The 21,724-nt window shown below is 39.9% G+C and overlaps 1 protein-coding gene across 18 annotated transcripts in view; it reads right to left on the bottom strand.

Annotated features, from left to right (window-relative positions):
- The window catches only part of CARF (calcium responsive transcription factor), a 50,089-nt gene continuing 28,365 nt past the window's right edge, over positions 1–21,724 (bottom strand). For 7 of the 18 annotated variants that reach the window (XM_017834578.1, XM_017834525.1, XM_017834596.1 and 4 more), the window contains one exon: positions 9,763–20,865. In XM_017834578.1, the coding sequence (XP_017690067.1) occupies positions 20,750–20,865 (116 nt within the window). In that variant the 3' untranslated portion in view covers positions 9,763–20,749. Of the gene's footprint in view, positions 234–2,450; positions 2,639–9,168; positions 9,401–9,762; positions 20,866–21,724 lie in introns of those variants that run through there. The other 11 variants (XR_001877925.1, XR_001877937.1, XR_001877933.1 and 8 more) reach the window with 11 other exon arrangements.

The raw sequence follows: 21,724 nt of genomic DNA, 5'->3' as shown, positions 1-21,724 counted from the left end.
GACTCATCTCTATAGGATCAAAACATCTCAGAACAATCTTGCAGGTCAAACAAAGAGCAATCACCCTTTACACACAGAGAGCTGTCACAGTGAAATTAAATAATACCTGAGGTCATCCTTGCCATGGCAGAACTAGGAAGTGAATACAGTTCTGTCTCCAGAGTCTTACTGTAGTGTACCAAGATCAGTGGTATTTCTTCTCCCTCTTTTGAAATGTCTGGAGGATTACATTCCTGAAACAGAAAATCCATCCTATTTTCAGTATTTCATTCTTAATGTTAATCAGTTTTTGTTCATTTTCTTTTTTTCTTTTTAGAAGAATAATCATTAAACATACATAAAGCAAAGGATTACTAGGAGCACACAATCTGGCCTCTGACTTGTGTGGGTTTTGCTTTATAAGTGTTTTTAAAAGTCCTCCTTCTTTGCCACCAGCAGATAATACTGTCAGCTTTGTTGCAGATGAAGACAATATTTGAACAAAAACAAAATAGCAACTCAGAAGGGAGAACTGAGGTCTCACTAATACCCAAATCAAGGGCAAATGAATGGAAAGATGAAAAAAAAGTTGGCTTCTAACTTAGAAGAAATGGGTGCCACAGAAAAAGTCGCTGCAGCACGTAAAGGAGGGATGGCCATGGCAGACAGAGATTTGTCATGAGAAAGGGCAGTTTTGAGACCCGCCATGAAGGAAAGCTCAGTGAGCAGCTTGTGTATGGCAGGCTGAAATGAGATGGTCCTGTAGAAGGGAGGAGACCTTGCAGCCTCCTGTCTCCCAGTGACAGAGATAGGATGGGCAATGAGAGGGTGGTGGATCTATTTGTTGGAACTTCAGCCAGAACAGTACAGCTGAAGATGAGCTATCAAATATGAAAGAGATGGAAAGAGAGCAAGTAAGGTCTTCAGTCTAAGAGCCATCACCTTGCCCATAAGTCTTTGTCCGATCTATTCTCCTCCAGGTATAGTTCCTGCAGTGAGCAGGGAATGACTACACTGGACCTCATCAAGCCAGTTCTATTTAGATTTGCTCTTTAACACCTATAGTTTAATACAAGGATATTCCCTAGTTTTCTTTTTTTTTTTTAATTATTATTAATGCTGCTAGCATTTGAGGCCAACAGACAATGACTGTAAGTGGATTCCTTCCAGGTTGCTCTACTTCACTCTACTGCCATTAACCTGTCACACTTTAAATATCTATCTAACTGGGATCTGATCTGAATCCCACTAAAACAGTGAAAAGGCCTGCATTGGCTGTGCAGTTTTGGATTGTGCCCTGAATTGTGTTTGAACTCATCTAATGTAGATTTGAGCCATTTATTCAATTGCACTTGTACCTTGAAACCCAGGGGAAATTGAACAGAAAGAAGAGTAAAATATGCATTTCCAGAAAATCTTTTATGTGTGTTTGCAAGCAGAAGACATATTGAAATATGGGACAGGAAGCAGCTATTAATCTCTGCAAGTACATCCCGGTTTAGTTCAATGCAACTTCCCTGCTTTGTCTTTGTATCCTTTGAGCTTTTCTTTCTCTACAAAGCAGGCCTTGCTTTGCCAGCTCAGCAAAAACCTGTCCCTCTAATGCCCTCAACTGGTTCTTCCTGCTCCTGCCCTCTCCTTTTCGTTCCTGCAGGCCATCGTCCTGGCCAGCAGGAGTAGTACAGAGAGGTACTCACTCACTTAGCAGCCAGGCAGAGCAAGGCCCCCCAAGAACAGGGGGGACAGCAGCGATTATGTGATATTTTTGCCTGTCCAAGCAGCTGCATTTGGAAGGGTTTAAAGGCAGGAATGCCAGATTAGGATGGTGACTTTCTGCCTTTACTCCTCAGGTATGCCATGGGCTTCCTGTGTGAGTTTAAGCAAGCTGCTTTTGTCTCCACACCTCCCCTTTTCAGAAAGGGGAATGTTGCTGTAAGGGTACATTTAAGAACACAAACTTTACCCTGATAGGGACTGAGAAATTAAGCTGTTCATGAACTCATGTCCTGACCAGTCTGATGTGGCTTCTGTATCCAAACAATCACCACTGTTCAGCCTCCCCATCTTATGGGTGTATAGGCAGCCTTAAGGGATGCAGTTAAATGTTCAGTACTCTCATTTCCTGACATGTCTTTTGCGCTGCTCCACCTGCCTACAAACTCTCCCTGCCTGCCTTTGCTCCAGGCCCATCTTTCTCCTTGTCCCAGCCCCACCCAGTTTCTTGGCCTTTTGTGGCCTGTTTTGGTGCACTCCACGGTTTCTCCAGCTTCCCAGTCATAAGCATTGACCTTGTTCTGGTGTCAGGACACTGCTCACTCTCCCTGTGAAGTCTTTAATACAGCCGACGAGAGGAATATCTATGACTAGGAGAGGCAGCTCAGTGCAGAGATTCCCCTATCCAGCATCAATCCTGCCAGCTTTGGGACTGGGAGTAATAGTGACACCTCAGTGCTGAACAACACTGCACTCACCTGCCTGTGGCACCATGCCAGCAGCCATCCTGCACCCACAAGCCTAGAACAGTCCCTCTGCAGAGCAGCACAACTATGTGGAGCCTCCAGCCAATTCAAGGGTCTCTCACATGACACTGCTTGCCTGCAATGTGGATACAGCCTATGCGAGCTCCTTGCTGGGCAGAAAACGCTGTGGGAACAAAATACTGAAGCTGGAGTGAGATCAGTGAACAGATGTTATACAGCATTAACTTCCACTCCAATTCCCCTAGAAAGGTTTAGACAGAGAGTCCTGACACTGATCACGCCTAGAAGTAGCCTGAGATGCTAAAGCTTTCACAAATGTAATTTGCTGATTCTACCATAAAAAAAAGTCTGTAACCACTGACCATTTATAGTTGTTGCTGATAGAAACTTAACTCATTTTCTCCTCAGAAGCTACAGCCAGACTTTCAGTGTCTGCCTTTGCTACAGTGACTCTTCATCTTAATCCTAATTTAATTAGCAAGTAGCAGAGGGGGGAAAGAAGTAAGATTTCATTGCTGCTGCATTCCTGAGATCTCTGGCTGATGTTTTAGCCTTTCAGTTAGATATTTAGCTGCAGTTAAAGCAGCCTCAGGGTTCTTTTTCTCTCTGGTATGAGGAACAAGAGCATAAACGCGACCATAAATGTGTGTATACTTTCCCCATAGCTTGCAACTCCTCTACTGTCCTGAGAGCTAAAGTCCTCTTTACTTCATGTATCTATCACTGTACTCATGTTCCAAGTACATCCAAGAACATGGTCAACCTGAATAGTATGTGTTATAATAGCCTCAGCCGTTTTCACTTTAACTTCTAAAGCTAGAGCATAAATAAAAAGAAGGAAAAAACACTGACAGAATTAACAGGGAATCCAGCTAAATAAAAATGACGCATTCGTGTTAATGGGGATGAACCTCTTAGGTGATTAAGGAACTTAAGTTTGTCTTGGCCAGAGGAGTCTCTATAGTGTCACCTATAAGGGAATAAGTAACAGCTTTTTTGGTACTTGTTGCATCTTATAAGAGCAAAACCCAGGCAATCTAGCTTTATGCAACTCTTACAAGATACCAAGAGAAAAACTTCACCCTCTGTACCCAAGTATACCTTGAAGAGGGCTGCAGTATCTTCTATTGCACAAATTGGACTGAGCTGCAAATCAACACTTAATGTTGGGAAAACTGTAGTACTTAAGCGTAGGAATCTGTGAAGTCAATGCCATTGTAATGCCTTCCCATCTTTGGCCCTTTGCAAGAGCCCCCTTGTATGGCTTCCTGAACAGCATCTATTCCAGCAGGACAGCATGTTTCTGGCAGTAATATTCCACTGAAATACTGTGACTTGCATTTGAGTGATTATTTTGTGCTATATGTAATATCCACCTGTCTATATGGTCCTTCCTATCTGACATATAGACAGGGTTGCTACAATATTGTACTTTCCCTACCATGGCTATTCTGGTGAAGAATAGGCTAAAGGCTTTACTTTGATGCTGGCCTGACAGCACCCAAAAGCCCCTTGGAAGGACGCTGGTCCCTCCTTGCTCATGTGGAAGTAAAGAGAAAAATCATGACACTGGACGCTTCTCACCCCTGAACTGGAGAGGGTCAAAGAAGCCTCACACTTCCATCCAGTAGTGTTGCACTTGTTCATCTTGCATTAAACACTTCGCATTTACAATAAACTAAGTTAGAAGCAGAATAGTTCAGTGTGTGCAGCTGGCGGTTAGAAGCCCGCGTTGGTTCCAGCCCCAGCTCCCCTTGCCGGAGAGTGTGGCCGGGAATCACTGCCCTCTCCCGGGCAGAGCTGCCCCCACACAAACACCGCGCCCCGTTTGCCAAAACTCTGCACAGCAAGTAAGTTTGCTTTGCCTCGGGCACCGGAGGAGTACGATTGTCCACTTACTGTTGCCCCGACAATTGAAATAACCTTACTGAGCATCACAGTGACAGCTGAGCTACCTCTGAAGGAATAAGGATTTGTTGAAATATAATTAAACAGGATATAGGTAGTGCCCACTAGGATTTCTAATCCACACATCAAGAACTCTGAGTGATGAAATGGCTGCAATGTAAATTAAAATTTGCTCTGATTATGCAAAGTTATCTTAACTAATATATTTAAGCTAGCTCATTTCAAATGTAGCTGCATTTCAGCCTCCAAAGACCCCAGCTTCTGGCTAATGTGCTTTCATCTGCCCTGTTACAGTGACAGATCCCCAGTGGAGAAAAACAAGGAGATGGCAAAAGAGTCAGCCAACGTGTTTCATGATGTGCTTTCAAGTCACCTCCTGGCTGCTTTGGAAAATTTCCCTTAGAATACTACGTTGTACATACATACATACACACACACACACACACACACACATATGTATACACACATCCACAAGGGCTCCCAGCGCTACAGCTCCCATGTATTCACAGCGATACGAGAGCTTATTTCCTCCAAGGAAGTTGGGAAAAAAAATCCAGCCGTGACAGAGGTGCTCAGATATAGAAGAAATTACAGCTACAGCATTTCATTATCTGAGTGTCTCTGAAAGCCATGTGTAATTTCCTAAGACGATACATTCAGCCCTCCTAATATTGCCAGTGATGGAAAAAGGTGCATTATAGTCATCAATGGCACTTTACTTCCCCATCTGTGTTTCCTCAAGAATTGTCCAAGATACCATGATTCACTCTGGCTGCTTAAGCCATGAGCTCCCTCTAGTATCAAAAAGGATTAATGCAGTTGGTACCTTTGTCATCCTAAAGGAACAGAGAGCAAATGTAAGAAAGTATCAGTAAGATGAAGGAAGTCTGACCCTTTTCTTCATTTTTGAAAACAAACCTCAAATCAAAACAAAAAACCCTTGAAGTTATTTCTGTGCACATAACTAAACACTGTCACCTTAAGAACAATGAGGCAAACACACCCACAGGGCAGGAAAAGACATATTTTACATCCTCATCCAGCAAACATGGGTACAGATTGTAGAAGTGCACTCTGGTCATCACCTTTCACAGGAGAGCAGTATAAGCTGGCAAGATGATGATTCTGGCTTTAGAGATGTGCTTGTTGCTTAAAAGAGCATTGTCACCAAAAAGGAAACAATAGAACAGAAAAGAATGAACTTGGATAATAGGTAGGTCAGGCCACAATATTCAGGTTGGGTTTTTAGAGATTCTCTAGTAATTACTTCCATTTTATAGCATTTGGGAGCAAAGCAGAGGATTATTTTAGTGGTGTTAAGAGCTCCCCTTCCCCAAGAGTACCAAAATGCTGTCCCTTGAATAAATCATGTGAGTGAGAAAGGGCTCCCCTGCTATGGTTTAGAGCTTTCATCTAGAGTGTGTTGGCAAGTCTTCTTTCCTAGACAGAGGAGAAGAAGAAGAGATGTAGCCAACATCTTTTTTGCTGGCGTTTGGGAGTAGTTTTAGAGGTGGTAAGAACAAACATGTGCTAAAGCCTGTATTTCCCTGCTCCAATGACTACAGTATTTGTGCTGTGCTAGGGGCTCAGGAAGCCTCTCCCTGTGGCACAGCAATTCTCTCAAAACACAGAGGGAGCAAAGAATGACCAACAGAATAAGGCAAAACTCCTGACAGAAGTGAGACACCAAATGGATCTGCTGCTACACATAATTACTGGACAAAATTGCAAGACAAAATAACGTGTAGAAGCAACACCAGCTAATGCTCAGCAGTTAAGAGAGCCTTCTCCCATTTTCAGGAGAAAGCCACAACTCTGTAGCCCAGGCAGGCACTTTAAATTTCAGTTGTTTGTGACATTCCAATGACTCCTCTGCACTAGTGTCTGCTGCCCTGTCTTTGACATCAAAGACTTGTCCTTGACATATATCACAGGTCCACCAGTGAAAGAGGATTCCTTCATGCTACCAATATTCCCGAGAAAGATCTCCTCTCATAATCTGTTGGCTTAAGTAGCTATCACCCCTCCCAGAGATAAGAACTAGAGAATAGATAGCCTGACATAGAACATACTCCTTCCAAACAGCCTGAAGGAGGACTGGGAAAGCATCTTCCCACTTCAAATGCTACAGAAATAGCTGGATCACTTAGTGGAGTTCAACCAGCTGCCATCACAAAGCTCCCAAGCACTTTCTCTGCAGTGCTGCTCATTTGTTCTCCTAGAAATCTTTTGATCTGATATGGGAACAACCAGAAAAAAAACAAGACTCATGTCCATTCTCTATTTTGTTCCTTTTTCTCTCATCTGCTGGGTATAGGGAGATGGCTGTGTCCCCTGCCAACACTCAATAACTCTGTAGCTATTGTTTTCCAAACAGCAGCGCCCTCAGGCTATCTTTTTTGCTTGACCCTGTAGACGACAAAAAATTTTCATCAGGGCACAGATTTTCCAAGGAAAGAGTGGGGTCTTAAAGATCATATAATTATTATTATCAGTTATCTACTGCCACTCAAAGCCAACAAAAATTTGATAATAGCCAGCAGAAATGGTTTTGGATGCCTCACTCTGTGCCAATTCTCTAATCCTGTCTGACACTGCTTGTCCCTGTATAAGTAATAATGTCATAATGTGGGTTAGAACTTCAAGATGTAAATTAGCAATGAGAATCCACAATCGAAAAATCAAAAAATTACCTGCTTTTTCATGCAATATTTTAAAACATCAAGTATAAAGATAAAAAATTAAAAAATAAATTAAAACCCCCAAAAGAATGGTACTTTTCACCCCAGTGGTTTAAGTCAATATGAGTACTCCTTTCTGGCACAAATTAATCAGACTATTACCTATTAGAGTAAGTAGCAATAGTCAAGCAAATATTATTTCCCCTCAGTCTCCCTTCTAATAGAAAACAGGAACTACTAATCTGAAGATATATTTATTTTTTTAATTTATACTTTTAAAAAATGGAGTGCCAGTTTTTGCCTGCATCATTTGTTTCAGACTGCTTTCTCAAGCAACCCATTTAAACTAGGATGTGGTAAAATGACACTAAAAAATTACCTTTAACTCAGTATGTGGCCTACCTAGAGACTCCTTTCCTGGCTAGGGGTGAACAGGAACAAATTTGTGTGTGCTGCTGAGAGGGTTTTGGAGGTTTGTGATAGCGTGTGCTCAGGTTCACAATACCAGCTTAGTCCATGCTCCAGATCATGTTCTATGGGTTTTTCAAAAGCAGGAGTTAGTTTTGGTGCACATTTTCTTTGTGATACAGACTTTGTTAGGTCTTTCTTCAATATTTTCCACTGCTTCTCTTTCAGAAATTTCTGACACAGCTCATTATCACCTAGAAGACAGCTGAAATATTTGGTTGTGACACTGCACTGCACTTCTCATGTAGCCAAAGGTTAACCATTAATTCTAAAACAGCAAGAAGGAATCTGAGTAAGTGCTGGTCAAGCAGCGAATAACCTCGTTCAGTTCTTACTCTGTGGGCAAAGATGGTAAACTCTTGATGACCCATGCAAAGGAAGTACTGCTTCAGGTATCAGCCTTGGTGAATGCCAAGATTCAATAATGGTAACAGCAAAAAACTGTTCTCCTTTGATTCCTCAAAATGTCAGTACTCACCATATTATGTCAATGTTGTCTTCCCAGCAGCCTTAAATAATTCCATCTCTGGAAAACTAGTTTTTATGTAGACAGCCAACTCTACTAACCTTTCTGTCAATCACCTAAGCAATGGAAAAGAATTTTTTTTCTAAGTTAGTAAACAAGACTACTTCACATACCAGAGACAGCACACCGCTGGAATGTATGGACAAAAATTCCCTGAAGAAATTAAGTGACAGCAATTGGAAATCTGAAAAAAGCACCCAAATGGCAGTATTATCTATCTGTAATATTATTATTACTATATCCTGGATCCTAGAAAACTCTCCAAATAAGCTTAATATATTATCTTTTGTTACTAGACAATGTTACAGAGGAAAAAAAAAAACAGTTTTTTCACTCCTCAAGTATCTCAAGACACTTACCCATGTACAAATTTAAAATATGCCAGGTGTTGCCTCTGTTTCTGGACTTAAAGCATTTATTGTGCACTCTCTTCTTTTTATCATCTCACTGGTATGTCAGCAACAAGACACTAAATGAACACAAAGTATTTTTAGGCATCTCATAAAAAAGCAGAAAGCATTGCTGCCTCACAGCATACTATATTTGTCTATGATGCCAGTCAAACCTCTCTGGAAACCTTGTTGATCTTTATAATGTTATGCCCAAAAGGTAATGTTTCCTGAGTGCAGAGGTGGCTTCAGTGCCTACTCTCTTCAGAAATTCTGGCCACTCAAAATTAAATATGATTTCAGTTTCCTTATCTGAAGGCATTTTTGCTGCAGCTTGGAACCTACAGTTCACTTCAAAATAGTCACTTCATTGCTAACAACTGCTAACAACTCTTAAAGAAATGGGAATTCATCAATTCCAAAAGTAAAACACAGATAAAAGAGTGAATACAGAATGTGAAGTTTCTCTCAAACGTCTTCTGATAATTATCAATAAAATTCAAACACTTCTACTATTTCCATTAGAAAATACATGAAATATCATATATCTTGTCATGAAGAACTTGTGTATTATGCTCTGTGCGTTAACTATTAACTTATTTTAACTTACTCTATATAAGAGATCAGATAAATCAGACCCCACATTGGGTACACAAAGGAGCTGAACACCAAGTAAAAGCTTGACAAAGCCAACAGAAACCAAATCCACCACAGACTGGTGTTTTACAAAGTGCTTTATTTCCCAGTTCTTTCTGCAATGGCTCATAATCTTTATTTTTGTCGGTAAGGTCAGAATAAACATCAGCATAGCACCAAAAGTATTAGCCTGTGGCTAATCTCTGAAAGATCTTACCTTACTAATGTTGATTATGCCGGCTGACTATCTTTTGTTACCACCTGTCCACAGTGAAACTTTTCCATTTTTGCAGTTATTAGCTAATCTCTCATTTTGCAAAGGAGCTCAGAAGTCTGAAATAAAAGGAATGGAGACACTTTTTTTTTTTCACAGATTGAACTAGCTGAACAAAACTATGTTTCACTATGAAAACATTGATCTTTTTAAAATTGCAACCAATAAACTCTAAGCCACAGCTCCTGAAGATGCTAAATTTGGTTCTAGTGTAGTCTGTTTCTTCAAAGATGTCAGACTCACTTTGCCTGATCCAAGTTCACAAATTTATGGAGTACTTCAGTGCAGAAGATTTTTTGGTGGCTATGGAACCCAGATAACCATGGACTCTTCCAGAGCAGCTGGTGGCTAAGCAAACAGGGCTGTCCTTGAGAGCTGCACAATGAGGAATTCCTTTCCTTTCCATGAAACTTCAAGAGAAAAGAGAAGTGCCACATGTATTACTTCTATGGCCTTGACACAGCCAAAAAAGCCTAATGAATAAATGATACAGTAAATAAACCATAAGACAATAATCAACAGTGTGTGATATCACTGGAAGACATCACTTGATGAAGTTATAATGACAGTGCAATTCTTTCTGAAGCTCATCTAATTTATTATCAAAGAAGTCTTCTTTATCCACCACAAATAGCTTTGTATCCTCCAGACAGACAACTAAAAATTCACCATCTTCCTTTTAACAGAGAATCTTCCTTTCATAGTGAGATGTGAAAAGAGGGGAAAAAATAGATTAACTGAGCTAATGTTAGGAAGCTATCCGTAAATTTTGTATTCCAAACAGTGCCCCCAATAGAAACCATTAAGTGTGTCATGTCAGCTAGTACCCTGTCTTGATACCCTTGGTGTCCAGTGCCAGATATTTTTCACAGGTGGAGTTAAGAACACACATATAAAACCTACCCTCTAAAGGAAGTTCCCTTCTCATTCAGGAAAATAATCTCTGAAAAGCACGACAATAGAAATCTCAATCCCAAGGTTTGTTTATTTCTTTTCCCAAAGTTAACAGCACTTTCACCCAAGATGCTGCTTCACTGCAAACATTGCTCCATTCTGAAGCACAGACAAACAAAATGCTGTAAAAATGCTGCATCCTTAACATCTGTAAGAACAGCACTACCAAAGTTACCATAAAGTAGAATCCATGATGCAGCATCCTCTCCTCAGAATGATTCTTCCATGCTCAAACCTGTAAAAATATGGCTGGTATTCTTTTCCAGCTGAAATGTAATGGATTGGACCTGTTCCTGAGTTAATTCTCCATCTGAGCTTTACTCCAGTGAAGAGGTGAACCAGCAGAACTTGAAAGGCCTAACCAGAATACATCCAGAAATGCAACTTCTGATTCAAACAAGTTACACTCCTTTCTACACACAGAATGAATCCTTCAAATCCTTAAGAATTGTCTTACTTAAAAAATTAAAAGCAAAAGTGACTTGCAGTGATCAAACAAAAATCAGTAAGCATTTTCCACTGAGTCCAGATGTAAATTTCAATATTTGATTCAATGTCAGAAAAAATAATTTATTGCCAATTAAAATAGATTAAATCAGTGAGAAACAAATGCAAATTAAATCAGCACCTTCCCTTCATGCTCCCCTCTTTCCTCAGACTCAACTTCACACTTTCAACCCCCAACTTCTCTGCCTCCCTCTGTCCAAAGCAGCACAGGGTAAAGTGGAATGGGGAAGTTGCAGTCAGTCTGTAACAGCTCCTTTCTATCACTCCATCCTCACACTTTTCCCTTGCTCCATCATGGATCCTCTCCACAGGCTGCAGTTGTTCAGCATAAGCCTGCTTCCATGCAGGCTCTCCACAGGCTGGAGTCCTTCGGCATAAGCCTGCTCTGGCATGGCTCCTCTCCACGGACTGCAGTTCCTTCAGAAAAATCTCCACCTGCTCTGGCATGTGATCCTCCACAGTCTGCAAGGAAATGCACACTCCAGCACCTGAAGCAATTCCTCCTCTCCTTCTCTGACCTTGGTGTTCAGAGGACCGTTTTTCTCACCTTCTTCCTCATTCCTCTCTGCCATGCAGCATTTTGCCCTGTCTTAAATACACTTCCACAGATGTGCCAGCAGCTTCACCAACGTGCTCAGCTGTTCCCTGCAGTGGGTCCATTGCAGAGCTGTCTGGAACCAGCTATGTCCTGCACAGGGTCACCCACACCTGGGCACCTGTACCCAGTACAGAAGCACAAACTACAACCTGGAGATTAAGAACTTCCACACCCTCTCCTCTGCTCTCTTTCAAGCTGTGCTCAAAGAGTCATTTGTGGGGGCACAGTGGGCCAGACCCTGAGACTGATCAGGATTCGAAACAACGTAAGGGAGAGACGGACAGTTCTTTGTACTGATAACGTGCTGGTGCACACAGTGCACAACAGTGCTCTCATCAGCACAGCTCTGCAGTTGTGCTGGCCTCTGTGGAGATGCAGAAGCAGAACCTGTGGCAGGTTCTCACAGTTCCCGTGAGAACTTCTGGAGTGAAGGGGACAGTAGAATTCACCCCAGTATCTCTCCCTCCTTAAGCAAAACATAATGGCATCTTACATTTCAGTCATGTAAGGAATCAACCTCCAGCACAGTAAGGCAGAGAGGAAATTTATCCCCAAACGTGGGAAACTGAGGATAGCACAGTTTTTTAAAATGAGAAATTTGTTTCTATAGTGCTCTAGAAAGGAGAAAGAAGCAATAGGAGAAAGGCAGAAAAGTGAAAGATGAGAACATCTAAAACACTTCCCCCACTCCCAAAAAGCACCAAGTATGAGTACAGTGACAGGACACAAAAAACCCCAATATGGGTAGGCCAGCAAGAGGTAATTTTATGGCTTGTATTACGTACAAAGTTAGACATGCAGCAGCATCTGACATGAAAAACCTGTACACCCACCAAATTATTGTGAAGATATTGATTTAAAACTGGTAAAGCCCTCTTTCCACAGATGATCTGTTCTCAGTAGAAGTAAGAAGGTTAAGAAAGTTCCCACTTTCTCCATCTCCTTCCATGTACAAAACACCTCAGATGTGGTAACTTTTAGCTTTGTCAACAGTCAAGAACATGGAGTTGTCAGACCAGCTTGCATTCAGAAGATAACTACTGCACTGAAGATAAAAGCAAACATACATGATTACCCTTCTAGCTTTTATTAGATGTGATCTTAGAGAATAAATAATAACAAAATCAATGACTAAGAAGTTGTATATTAAAAAAAACATTTACCATCTACAGTGAGCCATTTCAGCCAGAAGAAAATGCAATCTTCAGCTGTAACTTTGAGAGCTTTTTATCTCCTGTAAGCAGCTTGTTGCAAACTTCCCTTCTTCTTCTCTTCTGTGCTCTGGTCTCTTGACAGTTATCTGGAGTACTCTCAGAGGTAAGTGATCCTGAGAAAACATCCAAAACATAGTGAACTAAGACAGAAAAGTGGAAGCCAAGGAAGAAACACCTGCACACTTCAGAAAACTGAAAAGTGTCATCTGTAATAAACATAAATAATTAATTTCCAATTCTCTCTCCCATTTCATTTTAGCTTTAAGAGAATAGCTGTGAGAAAAAGTTAAATTTACGTAAGTTAACAATAACCTGACAAAGCAAAACTGAATTAGATCTAGGAGAGATTTTGAGGCCAAACTTGTGATTAATTTCCAAAAGCACTGTTAAACTCAAAGTTGGGGGTGGGGAGAAATTGAGATTAGTTTTCCTCCCACTGCTGGCCAGTATTTCTCAAGATGTTCAAGGAAACATATTGTATAAGGGCGGTACTATATAAAGAGCAAGAATGCCTACTTTTAGCATTATATTCTTCAGTTGCTTATTCCTCCTATCAGCTCCCATTCCTAAATTACAGCATGCTTGAGGGTGACTGTCACAGGTGGTCTCAACTCTCTGTGTACATTGTCCATCAGGTTTTCATATACAGAGACCTTTAGCTTCCCTTAAGCTGGAAAGCAGAATTCCATGAGCCATCCTTCAAAAGATTAATATGAGCAGCTTTGCATCAGGCAGAAAGACAAGTGCAGCTGTTCCTGGGAGCCAGAAGGTTTGTCTTCTGCTCAACAAGCACTGCAGAACACAGGGGCATAGCCTCAGAATTTGTCCACAGCTCAGACTAAGATCAAATTCACAGCCGAAGGCTCTCAGTTCACAAGATCTGACCATTTTTGACACCCATCGGTTTCACTGAACCAATGCAAATTCCATGCACAAAGAAAATTTGCCACAGCTAGAACTGATGTGACATGGATGTTAATAAACCAACTATAGTTTGCAGATATTGTTACTGACATGCTGCCAAGTGACCAGATACATTACACAAACAAAAAAGTGCCCTCATGTGATGGGAGAAGTCATAAGTGTGGATTCTGGTGTCATGCCTGTTTCCCACTCCACCCCTTCTGTTGTGCAAGTTTCATTCTGTAGCTGCTGATTTTTTTTTGTTGAAGACACTGAACACAGTGATAATTATAGCACAGATGGAAGATCACCTACAGAGGAAGAAAAGTGCCAAACCTTTCAGGCTCGGTTTTGAGGTGCAGTTTGGAATGTTTCATGTTCTGGATAAAAAGAAAAAAACGATTAAAAAGGCTTAGGTTATTTTAGGTTATTTCAGGGTTAGAAGTATATAACATTACTCATTTAAGGTTAAAGTTTACTCTGTAAAAAACATATCTCTGAAAGGACTTCAGACAAAAGCTCTACACTGCTTCTTTATTAAACAAGCTTTCATTTACTTTAAGAAAATGTACACAGACAATAAAAAGACTAGGAGGTGCCACTGGCCTACAATTTCACTATGACTTGCAAAGATGGCAATGCATAGATGAGTATTCATTAGCACTTTGGTACATACTCATAAAAACATAAACATTGAGATCTGTCCAAATGCTGGGCATCTTGTCAAGCAGATCAGAGACACAGTAATACTAATACTTCTGAAAAGGAAGATTTACTTTTATTTTCTGTTGAAAAATCCTCTTCCTCTCACCAAAGAATGTGGGTTAAACAGAAGTTATGCCATCAAACTTCAATCCTCTTCCTCCCACCAAAGAATGTAGGTTAAATAGAAGTTACGACATCAAACTTTAATCTCCTCTGTTCCATTCATGCTGGTCCTCTCATAAAATCTTACACACCTTCTTCATGCTCTCCATGTCCCTTGCAGGCTTGTAGAACTTCTTGAGTGGGCAAGAACAGCTATGTCAGCACACAAAGACAAATCATTGTTTCTGAAGGGTGCATTCAGGACTAGCACAGAGAGTGTTAGTCTGGCATGAGGACACTGAAACCGAACTTCTCTCTCTCTCTTACCGATCTGCCAACACGCACCTCTGTTCCTGGCTCTCCTGCTGCCATGTGACTGCCACAGCTAATTACATTTTAAATAGTATCTAGAGACAAAGACTGTTCTGCAAAATGCAGAAGCAAGTCTGTGATCCTTCCTGAAGCCACTAACTATCAACATTTCAACAAAGGATAGAGCTAAAATTTTAACAGTATTTTAGAGGTAATTTATGCTGTAGTGACACTGTCCTGCTATAGCAATTCAAGTACATTAGAAAAATGTCCAAATGGCAGATCAAATAGCTCTCTAGCTCCTTCACAGTGAGGACCCAGGAATCAACTCTTATGAAAGCACTATACGACAAACAGATTTCCATCCTCTGATGAGCCTTATCAATCCCTATTAGAAAAAAGATCAGGAAGAGAGACAAATTTAATTTGCTTAGAACAGCATGGTCTTGTTTAAACAGGCAGAATGTCATTAACAGAAGCCAGTACATGCCAAATGACCAACTGAGCTGCGCTGCAGAGAGCTAAGGATGGTTGTAGTAAAAACATGAATTCCAATTATCCACATCTGATTACACGTGCCCTAAAATATCTGCATCATTTAACCACAGCTAGGTGTAATTAAAGCTGTATTAAAGAACTACATGCAAACAATTATAGTTCTGTCTGCATTTTATTTTTTTTAAGATACTTACAATCCTCTATGCATATATAATTCAAAACTATTAAGTATCCAAAGGTAACTTCCATAAAGAGGCTATCATATGCACGCTTTTTGCAAAGTTCTTCTATCTAGCAGAGGCTAACAGACTGCTGATGAGAATAACTACTACAGCTCCTATTCTTCTGTCCAGGGAAGACTCCTTAGGACAAGGACACTCAGTATTCATACTCAGAAAGCTTTCCATGCTTTTAAACCCCCTTCTGTACAGGATGGGGTCCTAGATGACAAACACACACTGATACTTTGTATGATACAGCAGTACTATTTATGATCACTCTTTTGAAGTCTCTCCAGAAAACACATCAAATCCCTCCAGAAAATAAACATGTCATTTGTCATGTGCATTAGAAATGGAATGAGATATTAGACGTAAGAGCTTACATTGGAAAAAACCCAAATGCACACACATACACTCCTGTTAGGTGGTGAGATTTTTGCTTTCCCCTCCTCCTCCCCTCAAATCATACCTTAGTTGCTGCTGTTGGATAGACCACCTGGATAGCTTCTGACCTAAAAAATCCAGCCTGCTTTACATAATGCTTGTTTCATTCATTAATGAGGTGCACTGTTGCTGGGAGAAGATAATTGTTACTGATGGCACAGGCTCTGAAGTCTATTCCTAAGAAAGCTTTGTTCAAAAGGGCAGGGCAGATCAAAGACAATTTTCTCATCAGAGATCCGTGAAGAGCAGTAACTTTTCACGGCACCATCCTCAGCTATATCACACTTTCTATCCCTAATGGAACAGATTTTTCCTGCCTAGACATCTGAGAACATATCTGCTTGGATAGGCTTAAGGGAGAAAATTGTAAGTTTGCCAATAGACAGACAAGTTAACAGGCAGCTACTATCCACAGCCAGAATCAGGAATTCAAGTGGTATGAAAGAGCCCAGCCCTAACAGCTGGCAGAAACCATCATTTCCCTCCTTGTTTTATGAAATCTTTCAGTTGCTGTGAATGTGATGATGTCCTGTGAAATGTGGGTCCCTGATATTCATCCAGGTAATGACGATGACCCCCAGAGCAAGCAAGGAAAAAAATTAATGGAATTAAAAGGAACATATGGACGTAGGATTCTGAGGAAACAGGAAGAAAAACTGACAGGGGCAAACCTCACTACTATTTAATTGTGCAGGGAACTCAGCAGCTGCTTCAACAGTCCAGCAGTGAAACATTGAGATTGGAGGACCTGAGGGATGGGATTTCTGTGGAAGCCTTAGTAAGTGCGAAGAAAGAGACATTTGGCTGGATACTGAGTATGCTTGACGTAGACAGAGCTGCAGTCAGATGGATGAGGAGAGCAGCAAGTTAATTCAGTTGGGAAGAAAAGCTTTGTTTTCCTGGTATCATGTAAAGAAAAAGAGTCCTGGGTTAAAGCTCCAAGAGGAGTTTCTTCATATTATAAGCTAAGAATGGGCATCTCAGACTATGGGAAGTCATTTATCTGCCTCCGGTACTCACCAGAAGTCAAGCAGTTTTGTTGGTTTTGAGGGCAGGACATGCTTCCCTTTTCTTCCATACCTTTAAGTTCCTACCATGAACTCAGACTATGCACTACTGGCATAGACAGGACTGTGGACAGACTCAGGAGCTGCACCGAACCTTTGTGATGGGTTCTCAACCCCAGAGCCCACCCCTACCACTGGGGCCCCATCAGCCCTCCCCGTAGGACCCTTGCTTTTCACACACCTTCATCCTACTTGTGCTCCATCATACCCAAAATTCACTGCCCTAAAGTAGCTCTTGCATTTCTCCCCATGAGCCCCCATAACGACAACATAGACTGTACTTTAAAAGAAAAATTAGTTTACATTTGAATAGGAATATTATACATTAAGTTACTATATAAAAATATATATATACACACACATACATATACAGACATCTGTGTCTCTAAATTTTGTACAAACTGCAACAATCTTTATACAACAAAAAGGACTCATTAACACTACTGGTTCCATCCAAAAGGCTGCCAGCCTTGAGTGAGAGCTCTGGTTGTGTGCTTTTTTAAGCCTCCTCTACATTTTATCAAAAAGTTATTTTTGCATACACATACAGAAGCACAGCCCTTCTTGTAAAGCAACCGATCGCTATTATGGGCAACCAAAAACGAGAATAAATGGAGAATAATTTGTTCAATTACAGTACTGTTGAAGCTCAGGGTCCCTAAGTTTGCAAAACAAATGCTTGAACATAACCACAAGAAAACAAAGTCAACATCAGAAAAGCATCTACAATTCCAACACAAAGTAATAACCAACTACTTTGCACGAAGCTACACAGCTTTCTCTGAAAAATCAGCCTTGTGTATACTATTCAAACAAATTCAACTGCACTGAAAGTGGTAATGTTTACTTCTGATCTTTTTCATATACATAACAATCTTCTCTGTAAAATTTAGGTGGACATTAGTGAAAAAAGGTATTGAGTATAGAGACTGGATAGGGGTGATGAGTTCATGTTGTTCCACTAGCAACACGCACAAAACAAATGCAAACATATTCTTTGAAAAAGAAAGGTTAAATTAAATTAAAAAGTAACACAGTAATAAACTAAATATGTATTTGAAAGACAAAGAATTGAAATTCTGTGAAAATGAAGAAAATGGAAAACAAAAATGTGAATATTGGCTGAAGAAGCATTTCAAATAAATTTTTTGATGAACAGAATTACAAGTCTAATCCCCAGCTTTTAAAACCAACTAATTCTTTACTGCTTCTTTAAATTTCCTCCAACTTTTTCTTCTATTGTTTTCAGAATGCCATGCAAATCAGGGTAGAATTAATTTTGCAGCCTGCAATTCAAGATGGACTAAAAGAGTATTTCCTCCAGCTGTGAGCACTAAGCCAAAAATAGAAGTACTGTCAGAAATATTGTTCAGCACAGGATGAGGCTGTAGCTTATGGTGGAAAGAACAGTGACTGTTAAAGAACAGAAATGTTAATGAGGGAACTAAGCAAGAACTGATGGAAATGTAACTTCTCTTTCCTTAAGCTTTCACTCCAACCATAAACGTATTGTTTGCTTTGAAGAGAACTAAAACTGAAATAACATCTTGCTGGTAATCTTTGGCTGTAGTTTATTCTTTTGAGAATAAGTATTCTAAAAAATGAGGAAAAATTCTCAAAAAAAATGAGCAATATAACATATGAGAAAGATAAGATAGTCTGGAATGCACTGGTTTAAACTCTAAGAAAAACCAAAGGTGATGGAATCATTGAATACAGAAACACAGAAGGAGGTACCTGTTCTGGTATGCAGTTATTGAGTTGGAAAAGAAAAAGTGGCTGCTACCTGAGTGCTCCAGAACTATGACTGCAGCGGAGGACATCCATTTTGGACAAATGTTCACAATTAACAACAACAGCAACCAAACCAACCAAACCCAACAAAACAAGAAGTCCAAAAAAAACCCCAGGTGCACCTTGTGAAATTGTCTTTAGCCAGAAACAAGTAGGATATACCACAAAACAATTCAGTGCAGAAACTAAATATGAGAGGTTCAAAAAAAAAAGAGATTTTTTTATGCACTTGCATGATAAAATACTGGCTCTTATTTAATAAGAGTGTGATCCTGTAGGAAAGTTCTAATGGGAGCTAACCCATAAACATTAGCTTTAAACAAAGAGCATTCACAATGCTAGTTAACCTCACAGGAGTTAATGGATGTTAAGACTAAGATATAGTCTTAACCTACCTAACAAATGCTGCACATAAAGGCATTTGGAACACAAGTTCAGTGTAAGATTTTTGAAAGTTTTAGTTCCAATGCTCAAAAGAAAATGAAAAAATAATTTTAAATGTCCACTATTTAGATGATGTTTGTGAATGCTTGAATGTAAGTTAGTAAATGTAACAATTTAAAAATGTAAATATTTTGGTTCACATAATATTTGCAATACTTTCTACTCTACATAAACAAACTAATCATTTTCCTGGGGTTTTTTTGTTTGTTTGTTTTCAAGTCATAGAAACAGAAAAGTTCCCAGACTGCATTCTTCCACAGCATACAGAAAAAAACCTTGTAATTTTATGATCAAGCTCTCGACCACTAAGTAGGAACTAATAACGGAACTGCTCCTATTGCTGTATACGAAGTACTCTGAATATTGCTCTCGGAATTCATCATCTGAAGCAAACAATGTAATTGTTTACCTTGATATCTATGTTGGTATCAGTTTAATTTCATTTAGGGCTTTAAATTGACATGTCTGCCCAAAGAAACATAAAGAAACACCTCTGTCACAGATTACACAACTCAGTGCTTGTCACTTATTATGGCTTTGACTTAAATATTGCTAAAAGATAATTTTTTTATCACATTCAATTTCTAAAGATTCCTACTAATTATTTTAATGACATGGACCATTTTAGTCTTAGAAGATGTCACTGTTCAAAAAGATGAGTTTGTTTTCTGAATGTTTTAGTGACAGCACATTTGGACATATTGCTTGGATTTATATCGCTTTGTTTTCTTGGGCTTGTTAGGAATGCTTACATTACAAGCCCTACATCATGAACAGCAGCAGGTTAAATCACATTTATCTGAGCTGGCAGCTTTAAGTGCATAAAGCAAACGACAGGTAAGCTGAAATGGCAGCATCCATCATTCTCCATGAGACAAGACTCCTGCATTTAGTTGTTACGACCGACTGCTAACACAGTACCACTGCAAAGGAAGGCTGCATGCAGCAATGAACCTCATCATAAAGCCAGAACACAAGTTCAAAGATGTCAAAGTTGAAAACATTCACCATTACAATTCACACTCTTTTCTTCATCTTACATTCACCTGGCAGCCTCACCTTTCTCCTCTCCTTGATCTTCACACCATTAACATTATGATCAGGTCGAAGTTGCATTTTCTTAAGCATCCATGTTCTTTATCACTTTGCAGTTTAGCATCCTGACCTTCATTTTGTCACAAAACCATTGCCATACTGATCAACTTTGCCATTGGATTCTGTGATCTTGGAGCTGACAGATTCTATGGTCTCTGTAGTGCAACAACAGTCGAGGGTCTCAAGGAGAAAAAGCAAACCCAGCATTGTGATCCACACTTTAAAGCTAAGGAATTAAACCGTGGAAGACCTTCAGAAACATTAACCAAAATGGGCCATTTGGATAGCAATCAAATTACTCAAAGCTTGAAACAGAAGAGAGAGGTGATGTTCCACAGGGCAACTGAATGACCTGGAACTGGCAGTGAGCCACATCAGTCAAATCAAAACAGCTTTCTGTCGGAACAACTCTAAAGTATGCTTAGTCTAAATGTCACAATACAATTAAAAAAGAATGGCAGGACTTTGAGAGCACCTGCCTTTCCTTCCAAGACATTAGAGTTCTCCAATTTGAAAAATCCTTCCAGGCTTCACAGGTGTAGGTGAAGAACTATGGTGAGGAACTATGGCAGTCTCTGATTTTATCTGGCTCCATAGACAACGCTTTTTCTCTTGGCTCTTGTTTAACTTGGCTCACACAGGTAATACCCTCCGTATTTTCTTCAGCTTAAAAACAAAACAAAAATCAAACATTGAAGTTCAAACTCCACTGACAATGCTTCAGCCCCCATAACTGTATGCATTTAAAAGAAAAACATTTCAGGAACTCAAGCTAATAGGTAAGGCATATATGAAGTTAACTGCTGTTTAGCTTGACAGCCAGTTACATCACCTACTGTGCTCTAAGACATTGCAAGTCGACATGAATTTACTACAGTAAGGCCCCCCTTGAGTAACAACAGTTAAAACATCTTATTAAAAAACGTTTGGAGATATAAAATCACTTTCACACAAAATGTCTTTTCTCTTTCCCATGGAAAAAAACAAAGCTACCATCTTAAGTTTTGGGGTTTGCTGTGAGGTTCTTTTCCGCAGAGAAATGGAGGTGCTATTGCTGAAAAAATTAACTCTAAAGCATGTTGATTTAGAGAATGACTTACACTTCAGGCACAATTGGCCATTTCTCAATGGCTGCACACCCATTTTAGCAGGAAATAGCCTACTCTTAAGCTAGCACTTAGAAATGAGAAAATCCAGAACACAGAGGATAATTTTAACCAAGTCCACGTGTGCATAAGTGTGTGCACACATGGAGGAGAGAAAAAAAATCTTGAAATATACATTGACTGAAATGCTAAGTTCAAGTTTATGGTGTTTCCTCCAAATAAGGTCTGCAGCATTATTCCCCCTTCAGTCTAGACTCGTTTTTGACATGCTCACCAAAGAATTTGTCTCTGGGGGAAAAAAAACCCAAACAAAAAACCCCCCAAAATTTCATAGGCAATTCCTCCCCTGACTTAGGAAAGGCACCAATATTCTTGCAACTTCCAGATTCAAGCTGGTGAGGACAGTTTGAGACCTTCAG

Source organism: Lepidothrix coronata, unplaced genomic scaffold (genome assembly GCF_001604755.1).
Source record: "Lepidothrix coronata isolate B3197 unplaced genomic scaffold, Lepidothrix_coronata-1.0 Scaffold7, whole genome shotgun sequence".
Taxonomy (NCBI): domain Eukaryota; kingdom Metazoa; phylum Chordata; class Aves; order Passeriformes; family Pipridae; genus Lepidothrix; species Lepidothrix coronata.
Note: the sequence above shows the minus strand (reverse complement) of the source record. Positions and strands in the feature narration are given on the sequence as shown.